Consider the following 25,218-nt stretch of genomic DNA (forward strand, 5'->3'; position numbering starts at 1 on the left):
AGCTGGAGGGAGGAAGGCAGCATGGCCCAGGAGGGGTGGCAGCCTGCACTCTTGTGCAGAAGCGGAGTTATATTCCTGGAGGCTGGCCCGGTGATTACAGCTGGAAATTATCTTAAGAAGCCCTGTCTTTGCCCTTCTTTGGAAGGCAAACTCCTAAGAGCATGCTCCCTGGCTATGTGTATGAGTAGCTCCAAGCACTGCTTGTTTCTAGATGCTGCTGTTGCACAGATCGCAGCTTGCTTTCCTATCCCTGATTATTTCTATTGCCAGGCTCAGTCCCGTGCTCTTTGCAGAGCAGTGGTGCTGTGCTAGGTAAGCCCAAGTCCAGCACTTGCCTGCTGGAGCGATACTTTTCCCCTTGGCCCTGTTAGGGCACAAAGCTTGTACAAGGGAGGGAAACGACGAGCTGTGCCAGGCATCATCCTGCCTTTCTGATCTCTGCCTGTGGCTGTTGGCACACATGTTCTCAGGTCTGCCCGTGCGTGTTTTCTCTGCCTTCTGTTGGGGGAACTGGAAGGCCAGTGGGCGTTGGGGCTCATATCGGGGGTGGCAGGTTGCAGGCGTGATGGGCGTGTGATAGGGGGTACCTTGCCTTGAGATGCAGAAAAATCTGCCTGTCTGGCACAGAGGGGTACAGGAAGAGGTGAAGAGATGAGGTGGTCTCAAAGGTGATGTTGGAAGAGATTTGGGCATTGGGTTGTTTGTCAGGATGGACGTTCCCAAGTACCAGGACACCTTGCTGACCATGCCTGCTGCTACCTCATCAGTGAAATCTCTGTCAGGCCAGCCAGAGCCCTGTCTCTCATTGCCACCCAGCAGCGCTGTGCCTGCTCCCGGCTGTGCCCTAAAAACATCCTCACCCTGGGGCTCACTGCCTGCAGCCGGCCCTGGGGTCAGGGGTCCTGGTCTCCTGTCAGTCTCTGGCTCTCCTGCCTCTCTGTGCTGGAGATGGAGGGCTGATTTCTTTGACGTACATTTATATAAATAATAGTGGGGTTGTTTAACAGTCACTCTTAAAGAAGAGATGAGATAATTTCATGTTTTGATGTTCTTAAAGCTGATTCCCCTGGGAGCAGTGCTCTGCAGGAGGGCTCTCTTACTCTCTGTGCTACCCCGGTGCTGGCATGGGCAGAGCCCTCGCACCCACTGTGGGCTCAGGGGCCTTTAAGATGCCTCCTAGTTGTGATGTGGTCCAAGCAGCAGCCTTGCCCCATCCAGGCTCAGTGCAGCTTTTCCTGGGAAGCAGAAGAGGTGCTCAGCCACAGGGAGCAGGGTCTGCTGCTGCAGCATCATGGCAGCCATGAAAACCCTGGTGAGGCAGAACAAAAGCTGTTTCTTAGACAAAAGATTGTCTGATATCTGGTGCTGGAGTGTCTCCTGGCCTGAAGCAGCCCCTGGGTATTTGCAGCAATGCTCTTTCTTCCATCTGATTTTTGCAGCTATTCCAGGGGTCTTTGTTGTAGTGTCTTGGCACTGTGAAGGTCCCCTTTTATTCTATGTGAATGGGTGATGAGAAATGAATGTTCCTTGAAACAGGAGCCAAGCAGCCCTTCTTTGACTGCACAGTGTCCCTCTGTCCCAAACACACTGGCATGTACAGTGCTGCCTTCTCCCAGCTCTCTTGTATCAGGATGTTTGACCTGACCCTTCCACCTGCACCTTTTGCTGAGCATAGGAGTAGGTCTGTGCAAGGAGCAAATGCCTGTAAATGTCTCTTCTTTTCTTTTCTTTCTTTCCCACCTTGCTTAAGTGTTTCCATTACTGGTGTCACACAAAGCTCCCAAGCATGGGATGCAGTACTGGCTCTTGCTGGGTAACAGGCGTGTGTGAGGGATGCTGGGAGCAGCTCTTCCCAGCAGAACTGCTTCAAGACTGCTGGTGGTGGGGGCTATGGGAGGAGGGGTTTAGTCCAACAGACTTTCCCCCAGTAACGAATGACTCAACTAAAAATAGCTCACCCTCACCAGCTGGCTCCCACAGCCACTGTGCCACACACACTCAGCCACCATATTCGGTGCAAGATGGAGGAGCCAGAGGATGGTGGGTGTCCGGAGCTGGCCAAAGCAGGGCTTGCCCACCACAGCATCCATGCTGCTGTGAGGGGAAGTGCATGTGGCAAGACAGGAAAAGGCCACGAGGACGAATCAGTTGCTCTTGCAGTCCATCTGTCTCTGTTTGGGGGGCCCCAGGCTTAATTTCTTCCTAGTGCTCTGAGGTGTAGTGCTCTGCTTAGCTGTGCTGCATGATGAGCTCTCCTTCTCCCCTTGAGCAGGGACTACTAACTAGAAGCTTGAGGTAAGCACAGCTCAGAAGAGAGAGGCAGATGCATTTGATTGTCCTGAAAACCAAGTGGCCTTGGAGATGCAGGTTAGTGAGCTGGAGGGAAGGGGCAGCGGGAGGCAGATTTGGAGCATTCCCTCGCCCCAGGAAGGATGGAGCAGGGCTGAGTTGTTTAAGCATGTGAGTTCCCAGGGAGGCCAGCCAAGCTTGGGGAAGAGACAAGATGGGCTGGCAAAGTAGAGAAACCCCACCTGGCTCGGGGTGTCCCCAAGATACTTAGGGGCAGCATCCTACATGCTCCTCGCTATATATAAACATATTCCAGAGGGGTTTGCTCTTGTCCCTGTTGTGCTCTCTCCTTGCTCATTCAGGAGAGACAAGGGACACTTGCTCACAAGGGGAAGCACCAGCATCAGAGCAGCTTCTTGCTCTGGTGCTGCTGTTGAAATCATCCCCCAGATCCCTGGGAAAGGCTGCTGGGCTGACGGACCATGGTTGGAGAACTCCGGCAGCTTTGCTACTGGTTGCATACGATACAGCCAGGGATTGTCCATCTTGGACTGAGGCCTCGTGTCCTCTCCAGGAAGGGGTCTCTGCCTCCCTGCTCACCCGGGGCTCGTGGCAGTGCTGTGATGCTAGACCCTTGTGCTGCCTGGGGAAGATCAGCCCCCACAGGCCAGCACAGCACTGAGCCTTTCTGCTTTAACTTGGGGGCGTTTTGGTGAAGGTTATTCAGATAATGGAAGCAAAGGGTTCACCCAGCACCTTAAGTGCTGAGTGTAGTTATTATGGTAATACATAGCTATTTGGCTAAAGACTTGATTGCTGCCATTGTAACACAAACACATACATGGAGAAAACCCCTAAAAGGAATTTCATCTTTGTAGGTCAGTGGTGCTCCTGGGAACCTGCTTCTCACTGCAGTTCTTTATTAGTTAATCAGCTGCTAGAAGGAAAAATGAAGTATGGTGTGAGAGTCCAGGGTTTCCTGCCTGCAGAGGCTGTGTTCCTTGGCTGTGGCATGCGGTTTGGGTTGCGATAATGGGGTTGAGTCACCTGGCAGTGTGTAGTCATCTTTCAAGGATGCTGCAGACGACCTGTGCATGTATCGTCTTCCATCAATTGTCCGCTGGTGCTGAGGTCTCGAAAAGGCTGTTCTTGGTGGTTTGTGGGGTGGGATACAGCCCTGGGTTGTGTCCCATTTCAGCCCATGTTGACATACAGGCCAAGGGGCAAGAGATGCTCACTGTGCTGTCCCTGTTTGGCTGTGGCAATCCCAGCATGGGAGGAGATGGATGGATGCTGGGTGTGATCTCTCTAATGAGATCCCCATGAGATGGGGTGAGCTCCAGCTGTGTGTCATCACAGCTGGGTGGTCCGTGTCCTTAGATGTCCCCAAGGTTGCGCTGGGAGCATTGTGCTGGTCCCAGCCATTGTGCAGGTAAAAGCATAAATGCCCATGCTTTCACAGCTGAATATCCACTCTCTAATTCATTTTAGTTGCTCACAGTGCCCTGTGGCCATGGTTTTGTCTAGATGACTTCTCTGCTTCAGGAGTAAACAGTAAATTTCCTGACTCTTATTACTTTTAGTCTGAAATTTGGGAGATAAGAGCCTCTAGAACCTTCATTTTCTGGTATTGAAAGCCTGCTCTGTGTCACAACAGCAGCTGTTCCTCCGCTCTCCTGTATTAAATGCAGCCAAATGCATTGTTTCTGTGCAGTAATGTCCTCTGCTTTTGGTGCAGTTGGGTGAACAGAGGGCAGTAGGGGCTGCCTGGAGCCATGTGGGGCTCTGTGCCACACTCTTGCCACATCACGGCTGTGCAACCAGGGATGTGGACAGTGAGCATCAGCCCGAGTCACTAGTGGGAACCCATGTGCGGTGCCATGGAGGGGTCAGACAGGCAGATATGCTGTTCTTTTCTGCCTTTTTAAAAAATTATTAATTGTCATTAACGGAGCTGCAAAGCCATCTTCTGCCCACCTGTTAACAGGGGGCTGTGCAGCAAACCTGGGTTTATTCCTATGCAAAGGTTGATTTGCAGCTGGAAGGGTTTGGAGGCACTGATATGCACCCAAGTTCTATGTTATTAAACAAACCCAGCGTAGAGGGAGGTACGACTGCTGGCCAGCTGCATGGTCCCAGTTCCAGCCATGGCCTGTTCCCGGCTGATACTGAGCTGTGGGTTTCCACGGATGGGATCAGATGATAGCTCTGTGTTTTCCAAACCAGCCACGTGTTGGTTTTCCATTTGTGGAAGGCAAGGCTGGCGTTTAAACAGCAGAAACCGAATTACATGAACAAATATGGTGTTTTTCCTACTAATTTGGGTTCTGTGTAAAAAATAGTGGGTTTGTTTTCGGTGTAAGGGGGGACCAAAGGCTAGAAGATGGGCAGATGCCCTGGTGTCAGATGCTTCATACATGGCGCGTGGCATCCCACGAGCACCCTTGTTAACATGTAGCCTCATCAGCTTTCCTTAACAAAATGTTCTGGCATCTTCCCTTCTCTGCTTGTCACTTCTCCAGAGGGAATGTGGCTTGTTCTGCTGGCAGCATGAGCCCTGTTTGCTTAGGCGGAGGCAGAGCTAATTATTTCTATTTATTTCTTCAAACTTTCTCAGTGTTTCATTTGAGGGCTCTGCTTGAGCTTTTTCACTTGTCTCCAAGCCTGGGAGTCACCAATGTCCCTGGAGCAAGCCTGGTGGGAGGCGCATTGGAAGGCATCAGGAGAGCCAGTGTCCATGTGGATGCCGGACCTGTCCTCGTTTGCTCTTAGCTAATTGCCCCTACGGCTCTGCTGCAGCCACACCATGGCTGAAACCCAGAGTGCTCGTGCTTGGTATGCAAAAGAGCCTCCCATCCGCCCCAAGGAAATGCTCAGGGAAGACACAGGGCTGCAGAATGGTTGTTTAAAACAAACAAACAAACAGCCTCCCCCCCAAAACAAACAAGCAAACCGAAACCACAACCAAAAAAACCAAACCAAAACCAACAAAAAACAAACAAACCAACCCCACCCCAAAAACCCCCAAACCCCTCAAAATACAAAACAAAGCCTCCAAACCCCAGACAAAACCTGGTGTGCCTGGGTGAGGAGTTAAAATTTAGCAGAGGAGGGTTGAAAACAAGCAAAGCAATATGAGAAGGAAACGTATATGTTAGGAAAATGAGAAATTGCAAAGGTACCCAGGACTGGATTGAAAAAGTGATTAATTAATACCTTAAAAAAAACCCACAAGTCGCATGGGTTAGCAAAGTAGTCAAGAATCTGTTTATAGCTTTCACTGGGAGAAGCCAAAACTCTTCTTATCGATGTTCTAATTCATTTGCTGAGGCTCTTAATGGCAGTTGCCTTTTTCTTTGTGGAGAGCTTGCCAAGGGGTGAGTATCCCTTGGGCCAGGCAGGTTTAAATTTGGGGGCGTTTTTAGACTCTTCGTATTTGCAGTGCAACACCACAGACCTGAAGGAGGTAGGATGCTTCCCTGGCTGTGCTGTGCACACCTTTCCCTGCAGCGTGAAGATGTCAAGCTTATTTTGGATAGCATGGGTATCTGTGCTCTCTTTTGTTCCCTCAGTTACTCTTGGATTTTTTTCCCCTATATTTAATTTCTTTTTGCTCCTGGTGTGGTGATTTCCCAGCCTTTCTCCCGACCACTGTTTTCGCCTCCCTGCTGGAGGAAGAATTCAGGTGTCTCCAAACAATGGCCTGGGGAAGGGGTTAAGATGACTGATGTGCTCAATTTGCTGTGTTATTGTTATATTTCAGGGGATTTAAACCCTCCTTTCCATTGCTGGGTTGTTTTCCCCTGTGTCAGGGATGTAGTTAGGAAGGGGGTGACAGCCCTGGTGTGAAGTGCCTGCTGCCTTGCTCTTTTGCTCTTGTCCCCTTTTTCACCTCCACCATGGGCAAACACTGTGGGAGGGAATTTCAGGGACTGCTGAATTATTATTCAGCAATAATGTGCTGAATGGAGTTTCTTTAACATGAGAATAAAGCATTTCACCATGACAAGGCTTCAGGTATATTCTCAGACACAAGCACCACCTGTCTATGGGGCATCATCTGTTTTGCTTAGCCGATGCATGGTGTTTTTAGAGGTGTTCCTGCACCTTTCACCCTGATGTGCAATTCCTGAGTCAAAGCTGTGCTGATATTCCCACATCCAGCCTCCTGAGCTGCTGCCTGTCTCTGCCAGGCTGCCTAGTCCTCATCCTGGGATTATGGGGCTGGAGGGGGCACATGGATGCTCCAGCGCTGTGCCCACCTGGGAGGCAGCGTGTGAGGGCACTGCACCATCTGCCGGCACGCATGCTGCTCGCACGGTCCCTGCCTGCATGGGCAGCTGAGTGCAGGCAGTGGCCGGCTTTTTGGCGAATGCATGGCTGCCTGCTGGGCTGCAAAAGCGCAAAAAAAAGAAACCACCACCAAACAAATACTTACCCCCCCCCCCCCCCAACCCAAAAAACAACAAACCAACGCCCTCCCAACAAACAAACAAAAACATCTCCCTCCCCCAAACCTGCCTTTAAAAGCAGCACGGTAGTGGTTTGATCCAAGTCTTCTAAATCTCCTCTTTTTTGATCCATGCTGTGGTCTGGCCACAGGGATCTGTGCTGCTCTGGGGACCGCAGGGAGGGCTGGATGTGGGGTTAGAGTGCTGCAGGTCCAAGAGGTGCAGGGGTGCCCAGATTGGGAAGGAGGAGGAAAGCAGTAAGGCAGGAGGTGCTACTCCTTCCCCTAGCCTTGGGGGTCCAATGTTGTGTTGCCCTGTGCCTGGTTTAAGAGGGTCTAGCCCAACAAACCCAGGAGAAATGGGACTTTCAGTTGGCATGGGAGGAAGGGAGGGAATTGAGGGCGAAATGGAGCAAGCCTCTGAGCCTCCCCTCTCTGTCTTGTGCCCCTCCAGAGTGATGAGCTACAGCAGCACCAAAGATGCTGGGATTTGGCACGTGCTCCGTCAGCACCCCGGCACCGGGCAGGGGGGCTGAGCTGGATGCTGCTTCCCCCCGCTACATCCTGGCCCTGCCCGAGGAAGAGACGTGGCGCAAGCACCGGCTCGGCCTGATGCAAACCACCCAGTCCTGTAACCTGCTGGAGCCCGAGAGCCTGGCCGAGGCCCTGGTCTCACGTGCCGCCAGCTTCGATGCCCTCTATGAGCCCCGGTCCCGGGATGCTGATGCTGGCATGGAGGTGGGAAGCACCTTCGACGTGGGGCTCGGCCAGTACGTCCCTGTGAGCCCGGACGTTATCAAGCGCCGGCGGGGAGGACTGATTGAGCAGAGGGATATTATCAAGGCACATGAGGCGCACAAGATGCAGAGCACGCCACAGGCGCGGAGGAAGGAGTGGGAGTAAGTACCGGAGAGCCCCCAGCCCAGGTGGGCAGATGTGGGGAGTGGGAGCATTCCTAGTCCTCTGCAGGGCTGGTGGGGGGGGGCTGCGGGGTGTCATGTTGGCATCACCCCCATAGAGCAGCCCACACTAGCTGTGCTCTATCTCCTGGCACTCCTGAGCTGGGCTGCTTATTCCCATTGCCTTTGTTTTCTAGGAGGGCTTTTTAACGGCAGGGAACAACTTGAAACAGAAGGAATGAGATGTTTTGGGGTTTATTTCCCCGCCCTGCTAAACTTCTGGGTCCTTTTCTCTTCCTGTTCTCTTAAAACTGATGAGATGTATGGTCCTGCCTCCAGCAGCTGGGACATTGTGCAGCACCCATCCTGCCCTGCCCTGGGGCTTGGCACATCCTGCAGGTCCTGCAGGGCTTGGGCTGGTCTAAGCCAGCTAGACCATGGTATTTTTCTGATGGGGTGAGTTTTCAGGGTGTGCATGAGAGATGGAGAGTGACACTGCTGCGCTGTGTGCGGGAGGCAGGTGTTTGTCAGCCAAAATAGTCAGAGGTGCTTCTCTTGGCTCTGAGCTGGAGGGCAGCATCTGATAGGAATCCTGCAAAGGAGCCTCTGTGGATGAGGGGGTTCCCCAAATCAGGGTGGTTAGTGGGATGAAGAGCCTGGTGAAAGGGAACCTGGAAGTCCTCTTTCTCTGAGGACTGGCTAGGATGGAGTTTCCTTTGGCTGCAGTGGGCTTTTGGATGCATTTGGGGTTATCTCCTTCTGCTTTTACTGTGGCTACAGCCCTGCTGCAAGGGGATTTGTATTTAATCCAAAGTGGCCAAGTCCCCCTGAATCAGAGCAAGCTGGAGACATGAACCTGGGAGAATGGAAGAGAAGTTTTTGGCAGAGCTAGAACCCACTTATTTTACTTATTGTTTTAATTTAATAATTTCTTCCCATAGTTTGCCTTGGTGCTGCAAAAGAAACCCAGATCAAGGTCCTGTACTATTCTGCCTCACCCAGTATTTGCTGCACAAAATGCATTCAAATTATAAGGTTCCCCCCCCTTGCCCTACTCAGAAAAATTGCCTGGGATAAGCTGCTATAGAACATCCTGCTCCAGTATCGCTGGTCTAGAGCAGCTTCCTGCCTTGGGCACTTTATTTTGGGGAACAATCAATGTATTATAAAATGCTGGGGTGGTGAAGGAGGTGGGAGCCCTCTATTAATTAGATGTGGCATGTTGTTTCAGTGAGATCCAGGTCAGTGCTCTGCTTTTTAGAAGTGGGTGGGATTCCTTTGAGATGTTTTGATAAAATTACTTGTGATAATACTGAGGCTGTGCACACCTTCCTTTGTTTTTTTTTTTTTTGGAGGGCAGCCCTTCGGCAAGGCAGGTTTTCCCCAGCCCTTTTGGCTTAGTCCCCATCCCTTTGCACCCAGGGAACCTCCTGGCCGGTGACTCAGGAAGCCCTGTGTAGGGGAAATAAATTGACATATGGGCTCAGCAAGTGCTCGGTACCTTGTTATCTTTCACGACCCACCAGGGATGCCAGATGAATAAATCATGGCTGGGCAGGAAGCAGAGGGATGGCCTCGTTAATTGTCGGCTGGTGGAGTGAGTTCCTAGAACGGCTGCTCGCTAATTAACTGCCTGGATGACTACAGCTCTATTTCGTGGCAAGGAGATGAAGCCAGAGCTCTTCCTGCTCGTACCGTGTGGGATGTGCCCCTTTTGCTGCCCTCGGCTTCTCTATCTAACAGTAACTCAAACACAAAGCTTAATATTGCTGTCTTTAATGAAATGGGAATACTTGGGCAGCTGCCATCCCAACCTCTCTCTGTTTAATTGGGTGTTTTCCCAGGCTGGTAGGGTCCATTCTTTGCATTTCCCAGCTCTTGGATGCTTGGTTTTGGTATTTCAGCCTGCTTTGCAATGGTTTTGTGGGTGTGTGTGGGAAGTCACGTCTAAGGCAGGTGTGCTGAGATTTGGGATGGGCTGTCCTCCCTTCACTAATCTGGTCTTGTCATTGTCAGGGTCTGGCTGTGGGACACTCTCCTTGCAGATGCCCAAGCCCTTGGCCTGCAGGAGGTGGAGACACTGGAGGTCCGTAGAAGCCCCCAATGCTGGGGGGACACCGGGCTCTGGCATGGACAGCAGCCTTCAGGCTTTGCAGACCTCGTGTCCTGAAGACCAGAGATCACTGCTACCTGTCCTGGCCAAGTCCTTTCCTGAGGAGCTGGTGATGTTGGCACAGCAGGCTGAGCTCCAGAGGGCTGGATCCATGCCTCTCCCAAAGTTAGGTGCCCTGATACCCCTTCAGCCTGCAAAAACCACATGCTAGAGGTTCCTGCTTTAACATCAGACTTGTAAAACAGTGGTGTTTCCCCAAAAACTTTGCCAAAGTCCAGGCCAGAGTGCACAGCTGGTAACCCTAGTGCCATGGGTGCTCTCTGAGACTAGACAGATAGCATGTGGGGGAGGAAAAGCAAATTAATTTCCTTATCTATGATTTTATTAGTGATAATGCGATTTCCCTGTGATTTAATTTTCAGAAGGGCCCATCTTGCAGGCCTGCATGGATTGAATTGCCCTAGGGGCTTTTGCCTGGTAGGTCTGGTGCTAACTCTCCTGGTGAGCACTGCTGATCACAGAGCCCAGCCATCGGTGGGAGTGGTATTCTCCCATGGCCCCAGCGTGGTGGTGGGCATTAGATGGAACACGGGGAGCCAGGAAAATGGCTTTTCAGCTCAGCTTTGAGCAGTGGCATGGCCTAGGGAGATGGCTGGCTTGCCCACAGGGTCAGAGTAGACCCAGAATAACTGTTGGGGTTTTTTTTTTTTCTTTCCTCTTTTTCCCCCTTGTTGCCAAAACTTGATGAGTTAAGCCAGGGTGGTTGAGAGAGGTCTGCACCTCCTTCACAAAGCTTCTGGGGAGTTTTTAGTTAAACATTACCCTCCGAGCACTGTCTGTCTTGCACTGATACCCCTTCATGTTAACTCTGGCATGTGTTTCCGATATGAGCATCTGCTGCTTTAGTCAGGGGTCCCAGAGTGACTGGGTAGCTGCTGCAGGTCCCCTTGGTCTCCTGTTTGCCAGCCATGGCTGGGTGGTGTGCAGTGGGGTGGGCACAGGGAGCGAGTGCTGTCTGTGCCTCTCTTCTGCTGCACAAGAGTCCTCTGCTCCCCTGGGGTAGCTTTGTCCCTGGAGATGCAGCATTCCTGGTGTGCAGCCAGATGTTTGTGTGTGGCTGCTCTTGTGCTGGGTTGCAATGAGTGAAGAGAAGTAAGGGCTCTTTCTTACTGTGGTGTCAGTGTCAGGAGGTCTGATCCCTTCTAAGCCTCTGTCTCTGTTGCCTTTTGCCAGTGAAAAACCCACAAGTGAAATGTGCTTTCCCCTTAAGATGGAATAAAAATAGGAGGGGGAAAATGTACTTTTCTGTATTTTTTTTCATGGAAAAACTGAGGCAGGGAGCAGAAAACAGTCTATCATGTGCTGCACGAGTGTGTGCAGGGCAGTGGCTGTGTGGGAGGCTTAACTTTACAGTGAAGTGTTCACATACCAGCCCACCTTGTTCTTGTGTAGGGTACTTAATCCTAAGGCAGACATTAAAATATGTTTTCCAGTATCCCAGTCTGATGCCCTGCCCTCCATCCCACTATTCATGCGTTAGGGTTGGGGATGGAGATATCTGCTGCACTTCAGCAAGGCTTAACCAACTGCTGCTGTGTGGAGTGGTCATGGTTGAATCACCAGTGTCTTTGCTGAGTACGTGTGGCAGCATTGTTTAGACTATGCCTGGCTGAGAGGGAGCTGAAAAGAAAAGCTCCTTGTCAAAATAAGTAAACAGGCAACCTCCTGTGGCTTCTCCAGGCTGAGCAGCTGCTTCCTTAGCTGATGGTAAGGACAGGCAGAGCCACCTGGGGAACATCCCAGAAAAACCTCAAGCTGAGTTTGCAGTAGAGAGGATGCAAACCTGCCTTGCATGGCTTAAAACCACATGTGTGTAGATATTTGTTGAGCTTAACTTATGCAATTTGGGGAATGCAAACTGTGCCCTCATTTTGGAATGATATCTACAGCAAGGATGCATGGAAAAGCCTGATTCCCAGAGGTCAGGAAGGGAGTGTGAGAGATGGGGAGAATGGAGGGAAAGCAGCTGGGTCATGGTATGGTTTGGAGGTGATAGTGTGGAGGTGGGATGCTGTAATTCGGTGTTGAAGTACCTGGGGCTCAGGGGTGATGGCTGGGAGGTTTCACCATCTTGTGGGAAGTAAGGCACTCTGCCCATGGTACAGGACAGTGCTCCTAAAGGATAGGATCATTAAAAATGTTGTCCTGTCTTGTAACATCTTAGAGTTAATAGCTTTGATGTACAAGCTTGCTAGGTCTCCCTTGTATGCTATGATCTGCAGTGATATTCCCATAGCCCATCTGGGAGCCTGTGGTCAATGGAATGGCAGGGCAGGAGAGCTGTCTGCTGCTCACTCAGATCCGTACCCGCAACGCAGATAGTGGGGAGCCTGTTGGGCTGGAGTGTAATGTTACTGCAGCTCTGCCTTCATGCGGTTTTATTGGAAGAAGCAAGAGAACAGAAGAAACTGTGAAAATGCACAGGGTGTTGCTAACAGATCTCGGGGGCTCTTTACAACTTGGCAGTCTCTGTCTGGTTATGTGCACACTCTGCATTCCAGATTACAAATGCAGCTGACTTTTTTTTTTCTTAATGCTTTTTTTTCCTTGGTGCTGAATGAGACAAAGGGCCCCCTTGGCATGCACTGGGCTGCCAGCTCCATCGCTGCTTCCCAGCGTATTACCCAGTGCGTCACACCATCTGGGTTTAACTGGCTGCAGCGATGGAGAGGGCAGGAGGGGGCACAGGGTGGCACTGTCCCTTGCTCCATGGTGCCAGTGAGGCTGCCTGGGAAATGCCCCCAGGCTGGGGCTGCTTTGGCAGCAACATGGCCCTGGCTGGACCAGCATCCATTGCCCTGGCCCACCTTGGGTCTGCAGGGCATGGACAAGCCCCAGGATAGCTCTGAGTTGCCATCACAGATGCTGGTAGCTCTGCGGCATGGTTTTGGGAGAGGTGTTGTATGTAGTGAGTGTAGCTGCTGTGCTGTAAGCAGCAGCCCTGCTCTGTGCAGCAGCTCCAGCCCACCCGAGTGGGCCCCATGGGGGGTTGCTTGGTGCCATCCTGCCCCAGCAACGGGCTGGAGGAGGGTGCTGACTCTTGGCTGTAGTGATGACATTGGGAGGGAGGGACCTACAAAACAGCAGCTCTTGCCTCCCCATAGGTGCTGCCAGGAATGGAGAAGGTGCTCCTGCATCCCCTCCTGGTCTTGGCTCTGGCACCAGTGTCCAGTGCCCATCTTCCCTCCTCATGCCTCTGTCCCTGACCCTGCCCCGGGAGGTAGACTACTTTTCTCCTCCAGCTCCTCTGCAGCACTGGTCCCCGGTTACAGGCAGCTTAGCCACATCATTCTCCACCATGGGCTCCTGTTCAGATGTCTGCTGCTGTGTGTCTGGGAGCTTGGGGGAGCAGGGCAGGAAGGTTGGGGCAGCACAGGCAGCTGGCAGGAGCTGTGAGGTCTCTGCAGGTGAAAGCCCTGAGATGTTGGTGATGGGCAAAGCTAGGCTCCTGTACCAGGGAGCATCCTTCCTGCATGTCTCCTATACAAGTCCTCTGTAACCCAGGGCAAAGCAATTAACCTCTCTGACAGCTAATGAGTGTCTCTCAGTAAAGATGACTCTCCCTGCTTATGTTTTACCCTGTGAGAGTAGCAATGCAGGTGGTGGAAAGGGCTGTGGATGCATTAAACCTGGGGGCAGTGAAATATTCCTTTTATGATGGTAACTTGGCCTCGATGAGCAAAGGAGTATCTCTCCCAGAGGTATCTGCCCTCCCTGTGCTCTCTCCCCCCTGTTCTCTTCAGTGCAGACCAAGGTTTTGATGCATGGGGAGGAGATTATTTTCTGACCTGGGGTGAACCTGAGTTCCATTGAATATCCTGGCAACAGTATGGAAATAGCAGCATCTTTCTCTGAACTGCATCAAAGTCTGGGTTTCTGGCACACCCTGGAGGAAGAATTACCTTTCTGAGTTAATTCAGGTGACTTAGCAGCCCTTGGGAGGCTTTGCAGGGAGGGTGGGTAGTAATGATAGGTCCCAGCTTTCCTGAATGGTGGAGGCCACTCTTGCAGGGAGCTGAGCTTCTTAGGAGGTTGTTGCTGGACGTGGAGGGTGAGGCAGTTCCTGGTGGATGCCTCAGCTTGGGAGCTGCTGCCTCACGTTTTGTCACTGCACCCTGGCATGCCTCCTTGCTGCTTCCCTCGCTGGAGTCTCAGCTGCAGCTGCGGGCGTTGGAAAACTTCTTTAGCACATCTCGGGACTGCACTGAAGCCATTGTGCTGGGGCTGGTTGTGCTTCCCAGGAACAAGCCTTTGGAGAGAGCTTCCCCCTTGGCCTGGGGCTGGCCAGGGCTCTGAAGCAAAGAATTGCTGGGAGATGGTGAGGTGGGAAGGGACCTCTGGAAGTCACCTGGCCCATTGCCCTGCTCAAGTAGGGTCACCTAGAGCAGGCTGCCCAGCACCTCGTCCAGGCAGGTTTTAAGTGTCTCCAAGGATGGAGACTCCACAACCGCTCTAGGAAACCTGTCCCAAACATTCAGTCCCCCTCACAGTCAAAAAGTTTATTCCTGTGTACAAATGGAGTTTCTTTTACTGCAGTTTGTGCCTATTGCCTCTTGTTCAGTCACTGGGTGCCACAGAGAAGAGCCTGGCTCTGCTTTTACTCCCATATGCATTGATAAAATCTGCTTTGAGCCTTTTCCAAGCAGGCTGAGCAGCCCCAGCTCTCCCAGCCCCTCTTTGTAAGACAGGTGTTCCTCTCCTTTAGTCACCTTTGCTGGAGTTGCTCCAGTAAGTCCATGTCTCCCCTGTGCTGTGGGGCACAGTGCTCTGGATGTGTCCCATCAGGGCTGAGCAGAGGGAGAGTGACCTCCTTACCCTGCTGTCAATGCTTTGCCTAATGCAGCCCAGAAGGCTGCTGGCCGCCTCTGCTGCAAGAGCACACTGCTGGCTCATGGTCAGCTTGGTGTCCACCAGGTCCCTCAGAGCTTTCTCTGCCAAGCTGCTTCCCAGCCAGCATGTACTGGGTCGTTATTCCCCAAGTACAGGACGTGGCATTTCCTGTGAAGCTGAACTTCATACTGTTCCTCTGCCTGTTTCTCCAGGCTGTCAAAGTCCCTCTGGATGGCAGCACAACCCTCTGCTTTATCAGTCCCAGTTTTAGATCATCTCCTCACGCTGCAAGCAAGATTCAGTGCAGTATGCATGCAATGCAGCTTCTGGTATTTGGTACACGTTTGCATCCTTGTCCTTTCCCTCCAGTGGAATAATCCAACCAGTTCCCCTCTCCCAGGCAGCCCGTGGCTGTCCCTATGTGATTCTGATGGGGGGGGCTGTCTGCTGGCCAGGAGATGTTTGTGGGAGAGGTGTTTCCAGCCTCTCAAGTGTGTGGTTCACATTATTTTCTATTCACAGTTTCTGAGGAGTAGTACATCCACACACCCCCGCTAATGTATTTTTTCTATTTTGAATTTAGCTTTTATTTTGAATTTAGCTTTTATTTTGAATTTAGCTTTTATTTTGAATTTTATATTTAACATATTTATGATATAATTATATTGAAGAGATGACAGGGTAATAAGATAATTCAGGGTGGAAGGGACCTCAGGAGGTATATTAGTCCTGTCAGACTATAACTTTTAATTTAACTTTTTTACATTTTAAAACACAGATGATGACTTGTTGCACACTCCCAAAATGGCATTTTCTTAATTTCAAACCAGATAGTTTTCAAAGTTGGGAAAGGTTTTTGAAAGTTTGGTGAAAACCCAACTGTGAGAATTAGCACACAACCTGTCCCCAGACAGACTTGCTTGTTGCAGACTTAGCCGTACCATGGAAATGGCACTTCTGCCTAACTGCACAAACACCAGTGACAGTGAAATTTCTACTGTGTGTGTATGTGTGGGACATGGTCTCAGTTCAGCTGATTCTGAAGGGTTATGGGCTTTTCTGCACTTGCCAGTTGGTCCTTTCTAGTTCAGAAGGTGTTTGTTGCGTTTGTGCATGACAAACATTAATCCCCGGCTTAGACTGCTTGCTCTGTGTGAGAGCTAAAAAAAAAAAATCGAAGTTAGGAAGGTCATGAAATTGAACTAAAGCAGCTTTCAAATGTGGCTCTTGATTTCACAAGGTCACCTTTGAAACATCAAGGGATCTTTCTTAGAAAAGCAGAGGAGAGAGATGCGTTTCTTGTCTCTGCTTACCTTTTGTGTGCTCGATGAGAGAGCCTGGTCTGATCCTTTGGCGCAGGGTTACGGGTGTGTGGGTCACCCAAAACACATTGCTGTTTCTGTTGCTTGGCTGGTTTTGGGCTGGCGCTATGCACACCGGCAAGGCACTTTCTGTTTAACTGGGAAAAGCATACTGTTGCTCATCCCCTGCCGTGGGGGACCATGCAGTGCTGAAGGAGATCGGTATGGCATCGTCCTTCCCAAAACAAACCTGAAAGAGCCGGTGTTGTGTCTTATCTTTTATGGATACTGCTGCTGTGTGAGGGTTGCTTGATAGGAAGCACCTTTCCTGCGAGCTTGGGGTGCACCACCGTGGTAGATGATGCCATAACAAAACACGCGTTTTCTTTTTGAGCTCTTATATGAACGAGTCCATTTTTGTCATCAGAGGAGTTTCACAGGGCTCATTTTTTACCCACTCTTGTTCATGAGATGATAAAACAGTAGCTAACATGCTGTAACTGTCTTCTCTGTGTATTTGCTTGAGTGGAAATAAGCCTAAAAATTCTTCAATGAACTTTTTCCCATTGAGGAATCACACTCAGCTGTGCTTCCCTGGGGATGGGCGAGGGTGTTCGCCTTCACAGAGGCTGTCGAGCTGATGACTGCCTGTTGCTGCGGCACGGGGATGGTTTTTTCGCACCTCCCAGCACTGAGTAGCTTTTGGAGAGAGGTTTTGCTCTTTGGCCTTTTCTCTTTCACAGGTTTGGAAGATGGAAACAGCATCTCCTTCCTGGCTGCATGCCAGGGATGGGGCTTCTCTGGCTGTCTTGGGCATCAGCTGCTCAGCGTAAGTTCAGACTTGCCGGAAAAATTTTTCAACAGCTCCATCTTCTCCTGGCTCTTGTCCTGACAACGTAATTTTATCGAAGGCACCCTGCTTGCTAGCAGGTTGCTTCTGAGAAAGCTGAGCTTGTGAGTTTGGCTTGATGAGATTGGGGGCTGAGATGGTGGGTTTCTGGTCCAGCTTTCTTTTGATTGCTGGGGATATCTGCAGCCAAAAGCAGGAGGCTCCTCTGTCATCCTGCTTGCTGGTTCCATGGTTGCTGTGTTTGTCTGGCTTGAACCTTGCAGGGCAGGCAGAGGATCAGAGAAAGCACAGGATGGTTCCTGGGCATGGACCTGCCTTTTGTGGGGGCAAAGAGGAGATCTAATGAGGAGAATATCCTCCCCTGGCTTTGGCAGGAGCTAATGCTGCTGTGCCAGAGGGGTCATGAGGATGCTAATGCAGAAAGTGAGGGATTTCTTCTGCTTCGGTAGAGCAGAGGTTGAAAATTTTTCTTTTTTTTTTTTAATCTCTCTCCAACCCTTTGGCAGGCTAGAAATAAGCTTTCTCCTGTTGACTGTTTATGGCTGGCCCTGGGCATGTCTTTTTTGAGCTTGATCTCCCCATTCTCATGCACGCATAAAGCCTGGTGGCTTGGTGTTTGGCTGTGGCAGGATCTGCCAGCTTGAGCCCTGTGCTTGCAGGGCTTTGGTGGCAAGAGGGGAAGTATCCCCTCAGGTCTCTGCTCCTTCTGCTCCTTGATCTGCTCTTATTCATGCTGCCCAGCCCCGACCCTTTTGGCAGGGTCATGCTCAAATATCCCTATTTTTTCCCATTGGGTCCTCTCAGGTCATCCTCTCTAGAAGTGCAATGCCCAAAACTTATGTGTCAGGGACAGGGGAGGATGGGGAAGTTACATCTCTCCTGCTGCCAGCTCAGTTACTGCGGGGCTGGGGTGTTTGGCCGAGGAGAGGTAGTGCAGAGGGATTTGCGGGTTGGAAGTGGGAATGGAAATTCGCTTTAATCTGATGGAAAAGCAGGGGCAGGCAGATAGCTGTTATCCAGGAGGTGGGATTACTGTGTGCCTGCCTGCCTGGAGCAGCTGGGATGTGGCTGCAAATGCTAATTAGAGCCCAACTTGCAAGGCTAAATAAAGCAGCAGGGCACTCCAGGCAATTTATTAATGGGTGATTATTTCAGGCATCTTCAGCTGAGCTGCGAAGCCTCCCAGCCTAAGGCAGAGGCAGTTAGCCCAAGGAGCGCTGTGGTCATCGGAAACACTCGGTGTGGGGGTGGTTTTCAGCAGGAAATGTGAGAGCAGGCAGTAGCAGGCTGGGGGATGCTTCCTTCCTGCATGGCATTGCTGCAGCCAGCACTGGGACAAAGAGATGCTGCCCCTTGGCTGTGATGGCTTGGGTCTTACCCACCTCTGCCTGAGCTGTCAGCAAACCCTTTGTGCTTGTTCAGTGGTGTACACATCTTCACAGGTAGCCCTTGGCTTTGGTTTGGGCTTTTGGGAGAGTACAAAGACCTGCGCATCCCCTGGGGAGGTGGGTGAGTGCAGTCACTGAGCTTCACGGTGGCAGAGTGAGACCAAGCACCAAAACCAACTCCTGTGGGTTTTGCAGGGCTGAATGCACAGCCCTGCTGGTCCCTGTGAATGCACAGAAACTGAGGTTTCTTGGCTGTCCTTTAAAGCTCTCCCAGATCTTTCAGCCTGTGATCATTCGGTTGTTGAAACCCCCTTTGATTCAAGACACATCATTCCTTCTGTTTTATCAGTAGCTCTGATGTATGTGCTGCTCCAATCCCACAGCCATGCAGTGTGTGGGAACATCCAGCTTCAAGGGTCTGTGGTGCATTTGGACACTTCTGGTGGCTTCAAGGGGTACACGAGGAGTTTAGCTTGGTGCTTGTGATCCCAGGGCACTGTGGGCAGTGGTGAGACCCAGGGCTCAGGCTACCCGAGCAAGACCTGGTGCTGGGCTGTGGCACTGACATCTTGGCATTGGCATGCCTGGCCTGCACCGAAGAGCCCTTGCGGGGAGTACACAAGAAGCAGATTATATACAGTGCCTGATCCTTGTTCTAACATCCTGTCTGACTTGCGGACACACCTTTAGCATGTCTCTCCTTTGCTCATACAGAATGATGCCACAACAGATCAGCCACATGTGCGGCGAGGGGAGGAAGAAAAGGAATGGAGGCTCAAGGGTTTTTCCTCCAGGCTCTGCCTGGAGCTCCCTGAAAAAACATGGCTGATGCATGCAATCAGCTCTGGCATCCCACCCCTAGAGAAGCTGGGGACTGATGGGCCCTGCTGGGGTGTGATGGGATGTTGCGCGTTTGGGAACCTTGAGTGGGACCAGCTGTGAACTACTCTCATGTTTGGCATTTTGCTTCAGGTCTGTGTTGCATTTTGCTTGGCAGCTGAGAACTGGCAGGTGTTTTAAAAAAATGGGGCCAAAGCTGCTCTGGGCTGGATTCTCTCAGGGAAACACTTGCAGAGAGGTTAGGAAGGGATGTTGGACCCCTGGGGTGGGAATGCAAGGTGTGCTTCATCTTATGCCTTGGGAGTAGGCTGCAGGGTGGGAAGTCTGGATGACAGCAGCTGATGCTGCTCCTTCTGCACCTCCATCGCCTGCACTCCCACTTGTGAGAGCTTGTTGGGGGGAGATATAGCACCAAAATCCCCACTTCCAGAGGGTTATTCCTCCATCTCAGGAAAGAGCTTTACAAGATTGTTATCCCATTGAGTTTTAAAGATGCTAAGGCTAGATGATGTGCTTATGGGTCTTGGTAATTAAAACTAGCAGTGTTTGTGTATACAGGTTTTATAGCAGTGCACAGCAAATTACACTTTCAGCTTAAAGCAGTTTCAAATTTTTCTGCTACAGCTGCTGTGTGACACTTGCTGTGGCTGCTTCAGCCGAATGACCGGGAGGAGTTTGGTGGAATAGTGGCAGTTGCGTAAATGTGGATGTGTTATTCATAGCTCTGTGTGAAATTTTCTGGCTTTTGCTAGTCTTCCAGCTGTCTGATTTCTTGGTGAATAAATTATGGTGCTGACCCTGAGAAATCAGCCCATCAGGTCTGTGTTGGGGATGTGTCCGGGCAGTGCTGCAAGAAGATGATGCTCCTCTCTGTGTTCAGTGCTGAGGAAGGCACATCCCGGTTGGGCGAGCAGGCATGGGGAGCACTGAGATAGGCAAGGCTGCTACCAAAAGAAGTGAGCAGGCGGCAGAAAGAAAACACTTGCCTTGGCTTGAGTGAGAGTTGCTTAGCTGCAAGGCAGTGCAGAGTCTCTGCAGCATAGCTGAGGCTGTTGTGCCTGGCCTGGTGCTTTCCTGGCAGGAGAGATGCCAACACGGCTGTTGTGGCCCATACCACAACTGCTAACATCTGCACGGATGAACATCAGGTAGAGACTGGTGTGGTCCCCTCCTCTGGAGGTGCCATCCTGGAGCTGCTTGGATCTTCTCTACCCGCATCCCAAGTGTCCATGGGTGAGCTGCATCAGCTCAGAGATCCTGCTGCTCTGCTGCAGAGGTGCTTGGCTTGGCAGGGCTTCCCCTTTGCAAATGGGTAAAACATCTCTTCCTAATCCAACAGGTAATGAATTTGTTCCTGGAAAAAACACTTCCATTCCTGCATGGTTATAAACATGCTTCTGAGTCACAGCCACCCAGTCCCAATTTGAAGTTTGGCCAGAGCACCACAGATGATTCTCATTTTCTCATTTGATGTTTGTTTTTTTTTTTTTTCCCCTCTTAGCATAGCTAGAGCCTTATTTGAAAATATAAAATCAAATCAGGATGCCAAAAGCCACTTTCTAAGATGATTGTAGCCCATGAGAGCACCTGGGAATGTCAGTAACCAAAGCAGAGCCTGTGCCCGCTTCTCCAGACCCAGCCTGGGCTGCGTTAGGGATCTGTCCCCTGCGTGATGCTGTCCCTGGGATGAGGAGCAGCCTCAGGCTTTCTGAGCAACCCAGGGCTTGGGAAAGGATGCTTTTAACAATATTGCCTGTAGCCAGCAATGCATAGATTTTGGGTTGCCTGGGGTGAGCTGGAGGCTGTTCCAACGATGGGAGAGCCGTACGAAGGGATGCAATAGCTGCGCGGGGGGGAGGGGGGGCCTTGCGCACCTGTTTTAAAGCACCCCGCGGGAAGGGCAGGCACAAGGTGGGGCTCGCCTTGGGTCCCGCGACTGCAGCCGGGGGAAGAAAAGCCGAGCCCCATTAATCGGCTGCTGCCGGAGGCTGGGACGAGCGGCGGGGTCTGCAGGGCGGGGGCCGCGGCCGCTAGATGGCAATGCCGGAGCGGCGGCGGCCCCGGCCCTGCGGCGGAGGCGGCGGTGTTCGGGCTTGGTCTTCCCCTGGGAAGGGGTAGCCCGGTGCCTCCTGTGATGCCCTGCCGTGCAGGGGTAGTGGCATGGAGGGGGGGCGAGCAGGGGGAAGGCTTGGATGGCAATATCACTGTCAGGCGGGGAGTTAGCCTGTCTCTGTAAAACGCAGCATGTCCCAAGCGCCTTCCTGTCCTGGCACCCACTGTTGCCCTGTCTTCTTGGACTTCCTTCATTCACAAAAAAAAAAAACCACAAAACCCAAACCAACCCCAAAACCCAGCTCCCCCATAGCTGGCTCTGAATCTCTGCCATGTTGAATCATGCGGGCATCAGCCACACTTCTCCCTGACTCACCGATCCCAGCGTGCTGGGGTGAGGGTCAAGACGAGAACGGCAATAAACATCCTGGGAAACAGAGCCTGCATCTCTTGGCATAGCCAGGAACTCTTTTTTTTTAATTTTTTTTTTTATTTTTTGCTTTCAGTCTTCTCTTAAAGAGCTGCTTTCTCATAAATATCCCATCCTTTAGCACCATCTGAGCAGGAGAGAGGCTCCCAGCGGGGTCATCCTGCGCTCTGCTCTGCAGCAGTGAATATAGAGTAGAGCCGAGAGCAAATCCCTGGGCACAGGGGATAGTCTGCTGCCCCAGCAGAGGTGTCCAGGTAAGGCTGGCATCCCTCTTCGAGGGGGCAGGAGGAATGCTGCCTTCCTCCTCCTTGGCCCTATTGCACCAAGTGGTGAGGTAGGTGTGGTGCCTCTGAGCTGGGCAGGGGACTCGGGGGAGTGCTGGGTCCAGCCTTCCCCATCCTCCTCAGCCCCTGGGTACCAGCCAGAGCCTGAGCATTTAGGCTGGGTGGAGGCTTGCCTTGCAGGCTCAGGGGGATGGGAGAGGCTGGGGGGGGGGTCTGGTGGAGCCGAGGCAGGAGCTCTGCAGGGCTGAGGATCTGCTCCTGGCAATTGGCCCAGCCTTGGGCTTAATTAACAGCGGCTTAAGGGGTTGAAGAGTGGGAAGAGTGGCATAGCTCCTGATGCTGTACTGGAGGTGGGGAGGGGGAGGAGGCAAAAGGGATGAGCCACAAGTCATAATTGATTCGCTTAGGGCAGTGTCTTGACTGGAATGAATTGAAGAGACTGTAATTAGTCGGTAGCTGGTGAGGTCTCCTTACTGCCCATCGTTAGTGGAATGAAAGCCCAGGGTCACTCTGGCTTGTGTTGGGGCTGGCCGGTGGCCTGGGAAACATTTTGGGAGGGATCTGCCCACCCCTTCTCCACTCCATTCTGCAGTGTGGTGGTGGAAGAGATCGGGCACTTGCTGAAACCTCCCAGTTATACACCCATGTCTGTTATAAGGCTAATTGGAGGAGCAAAGTCAAGTAGGGATGCAGCAGGCGAGCATTGTGTTGAGCTTGTGGGCTCTCAGTGTCTGGCTGAGTATGGGGGAACTGATCCCACCACCTTTTTGCAAATGTTCCTCTGTTATTCTGCTGCGGAGGGCCTGATCTTCCTCTTCCTTGCCTGGCTGGCCTGAGGGCTCTTGGCAGTGCACCTGTGAGAACCTGGACCAAAAAGTGAGCTCTGTGGCTGTTTGGTCATGGTAGTGCCTGGAGGGTGGGGAAGTCTGTGGTGAGGTGCTGCCAGGCTGCACTGAGGGAGCAGCCCTTGCCCAAATGAGTTAATAAGTTATGTGATTAAGGGTTTGACTTTTTTTTTTTTTTTTTGAGCCACCCCAAGTGCTCCTGGCTGCTGCACAGCAGATTTGGGGACAGGGCAGCAGCCACTGTTTGCAGAGCAGGTTGTTGGTGGTGGGGTGGGCAGGGGAAGAGCATCATGGAGACACAGGGTGTCTTGTGATGCCAGCTGGATCTGCAGGTGCCTTTCCTGTGGGAAGGGCAGGTAGCAAGCACTGAAGGCCCTGGGGAGCCCTTCAGATGTGGGGTTGAATAGGAGGGATAGGGGATCCTGTGTGTGATCAGCCCGTAGGGTGTGCTGAGCAGTGAGGCTGATTCCCTGCCCACTGGGGAGGGAGGACACTGGGGATATCCCTGGGGAGCTGCATGTCCCCTTTGTGTGCAAGAGGGCAGGGAGAGTTCCCCCAAAGGCAGGTGGCAAGCAGCGCCTGTGCCAGGGCACAGCCCAGTCCAGGGGACCCTGAACATCCCTGGGCAGCCTCAGCACCTGCGTGGCTATAGAGACTAGGGCACAGCACCAGCTGAGTCCCTGGTCTCTGCCTGTGAGATGGCTGGTGGGAGCGGGGTCAGTGCCAGATTGGCCCTGGGGCCAGCCCCCACTCTGTGGCAGCCGCTGCAGAGACACATCCGGACTACGTTGTTTAGACGTCTCTGATGAGCTGCTGCTTCTTCTGGCCAACACCAAGCATCAAAAGAAAATACTGAGGCGGGGGAGAAGGGGGGGGATGGGGGTGCTGCTGCTAAGGAGCCTGATATCTATGTGAATGAGCAGGAGGACTCTCCCTGGGCAGCCGCTGGCGTCGTGGTGGCTCTGGTGGGGAACCGGGAGCCCTGAAGTTTCCCAGAGATGGGGGCACAGTGCATGTGGCTGGAGAGATGCTTGGTGCAGGCTGAGGTGGGGTGAGCCTCTTGTCTCCCTTGCAGGCAGGGGGGAGGCAGAACCCCCTTTTGCCCCCCCTTGGCCCCCAATTTAGCCACTCACCTAGGAATACCCATGTTCTGGAAAGCCCTCTGCAGCCAGGGTGGGGGGCTTCTTGCAGGGTGAGGTCTCCCCCATTGCCTTTGTTCCCTTCAGACCCTCCCCTTGCCTCTGACTTTCCTTTGCGGCAGCTCCCGTGCTTGCCAAAAGAATGCACTGGATGGAGCGAGGGAGCGAGCCGGGCGTGCGTGCGTGTGTGCGCGCTTGTGTGCGCGTGTGTTGCCACTGACTTCATTAAAGCAAGCTGTCCCTGAGCTGCAGAGGCGCGGCAGCCTTCAATTTCGTGGCCCGGCTCCTGCGGGAAGCTGGCGTCTCCTTTGCGCGCTCCTGCCCTGGCAGCAAAGGGCTGAGCATCCCTGCTGCTGCAGGTGCCTGCAGGGGGGCTCTGCCCGCCATCCCTGCTTGCTGCCCCGGGGAGCCAGCAGATGGGTGGCTGGGCTCTGGCAGGCTGCTGAAGATGGAGTCGGGAGGAGGGAGTTGGACACTTGGCTCCAACTAGGCTGGACCACGCTGCAACCTGTTCCCCTGGCCTCCCCTCTGCTGCGCTGGGTGCTGTACCAAATTGCATCTTCCTTTGCGATGGGGTGGACAGAAGGACTTGAATCCCAGCCCTTTTGCTGCCTGATCTTTGCTGGCAGGCAGTCCTTGGGCTCGCCTTGCTAGGAGGGGGGTTAAAAGGGGTGGTTTGGGCTTTCAGGCGGAGTGGTGGGAAGGATGTGGCTGGGTTTAACCCCTTGCTTCGTGGCAGAAGGTGCTTAGGGAACGAGCTGCTGTGGCCTCTGACAAGCAAGCAGGACGGCTCCCTGCCCTCCCTGCTGGCCTGGCTGCCGGTGTGGCTGTTGCTGTTGCAGGGGGTGGCCAGAGGCAGCCAGCTGCCCACCATGCTGTGTCGGAGGCACTGAGCCGGTGCCGCGTGTTGCCGCCTCTCCTTCTCCACGCGGGTCCCTGTTCCCCTGGAGGGATGGAAGAGAGACGGAGCTGAGCATCACCCAGAGAGGAGGAGGGGGCTGTGGCTGGGACTGTACCCTGCAACCCCCCTCCCTCTTCTCTCCCCCCCACTGCTGCCTTGGTGGTGCTGCTTTGGCTCACCTGTGTGTTTTCTTCCAGGATGGCTCGGTTTGGGGAGGCGGTGGCCGGCAGGCTGGGCTCTGGAGATGGGGGCTCCGATCAGAACCGGAGCCGGCAAGGACCTCCTGCTCCTGCGGGAGGGACACCGGGAGCCTTCAAGCAAACCAAAGCACAGAGAGCCCGGACTATGGCTCTGTACAACCCCATTCCTGTCCGGCAGAACTGCTTCACTGTCAACAGATCACTCTTCCTCTTTGGGGAAGAGAACATAGTCAGGAAATACGCCAAGAAGCTCATCGACTGGCCATATCCTTTCTGCACCCCCTGCAAGCCCCCCCCTTGCTCCCTGGATTTGCCTTGGTGGCCGCCCAGGACACGTGCATGTGGCA

At 52.6% G+C, this 25,218-nt stretch overlaps 1 protein-coding gene across 1 annotated transcript in view; it reads left to right on the plus strand.

Moving 5' to 3' along the window:
• The window catches only part of CACNA1E (calcium voltage-gated channel subunit alpha1 E), a 147,319-nt gene that overhangs the window by 25,889 nt on the left and 96,212 nt on the right, over positions 1 to 25,218 (plus strand). Inside the window, exons 2-3 of the mRNA XM_075096957.1 lie at positions 7,194 to 7,638; positions 24,869 to 25,135. Of these exons, the coding sequence (XP_074953058.1) occupies positions 7,220 to 7,638; positions 24,869 to 25,135 (686 nt within the window). The 5' untranslated portion in view covers positions 7,194 to 7,219. The remainder of the gene's footprint in view (positions 1 to 7,193; positions 7,639 to 24,868; positions 25,136 to 25,218) is intronic.

This window comes from Phalacrocorax aristotelis, chromosome 6, assembly GCF_949628215.1.
Source record: "Phalacrocorax aristotelis chromosome 6, bGulAri2.1, whole genome shotgun sequence".
Taxonomy (NCBI): Eukaryota; Metazoa; Chordata; class Aves; order Suliformes; family Phalacrocoracidae; genus Phalacrocorax; species Phalacrocorax aristotelis.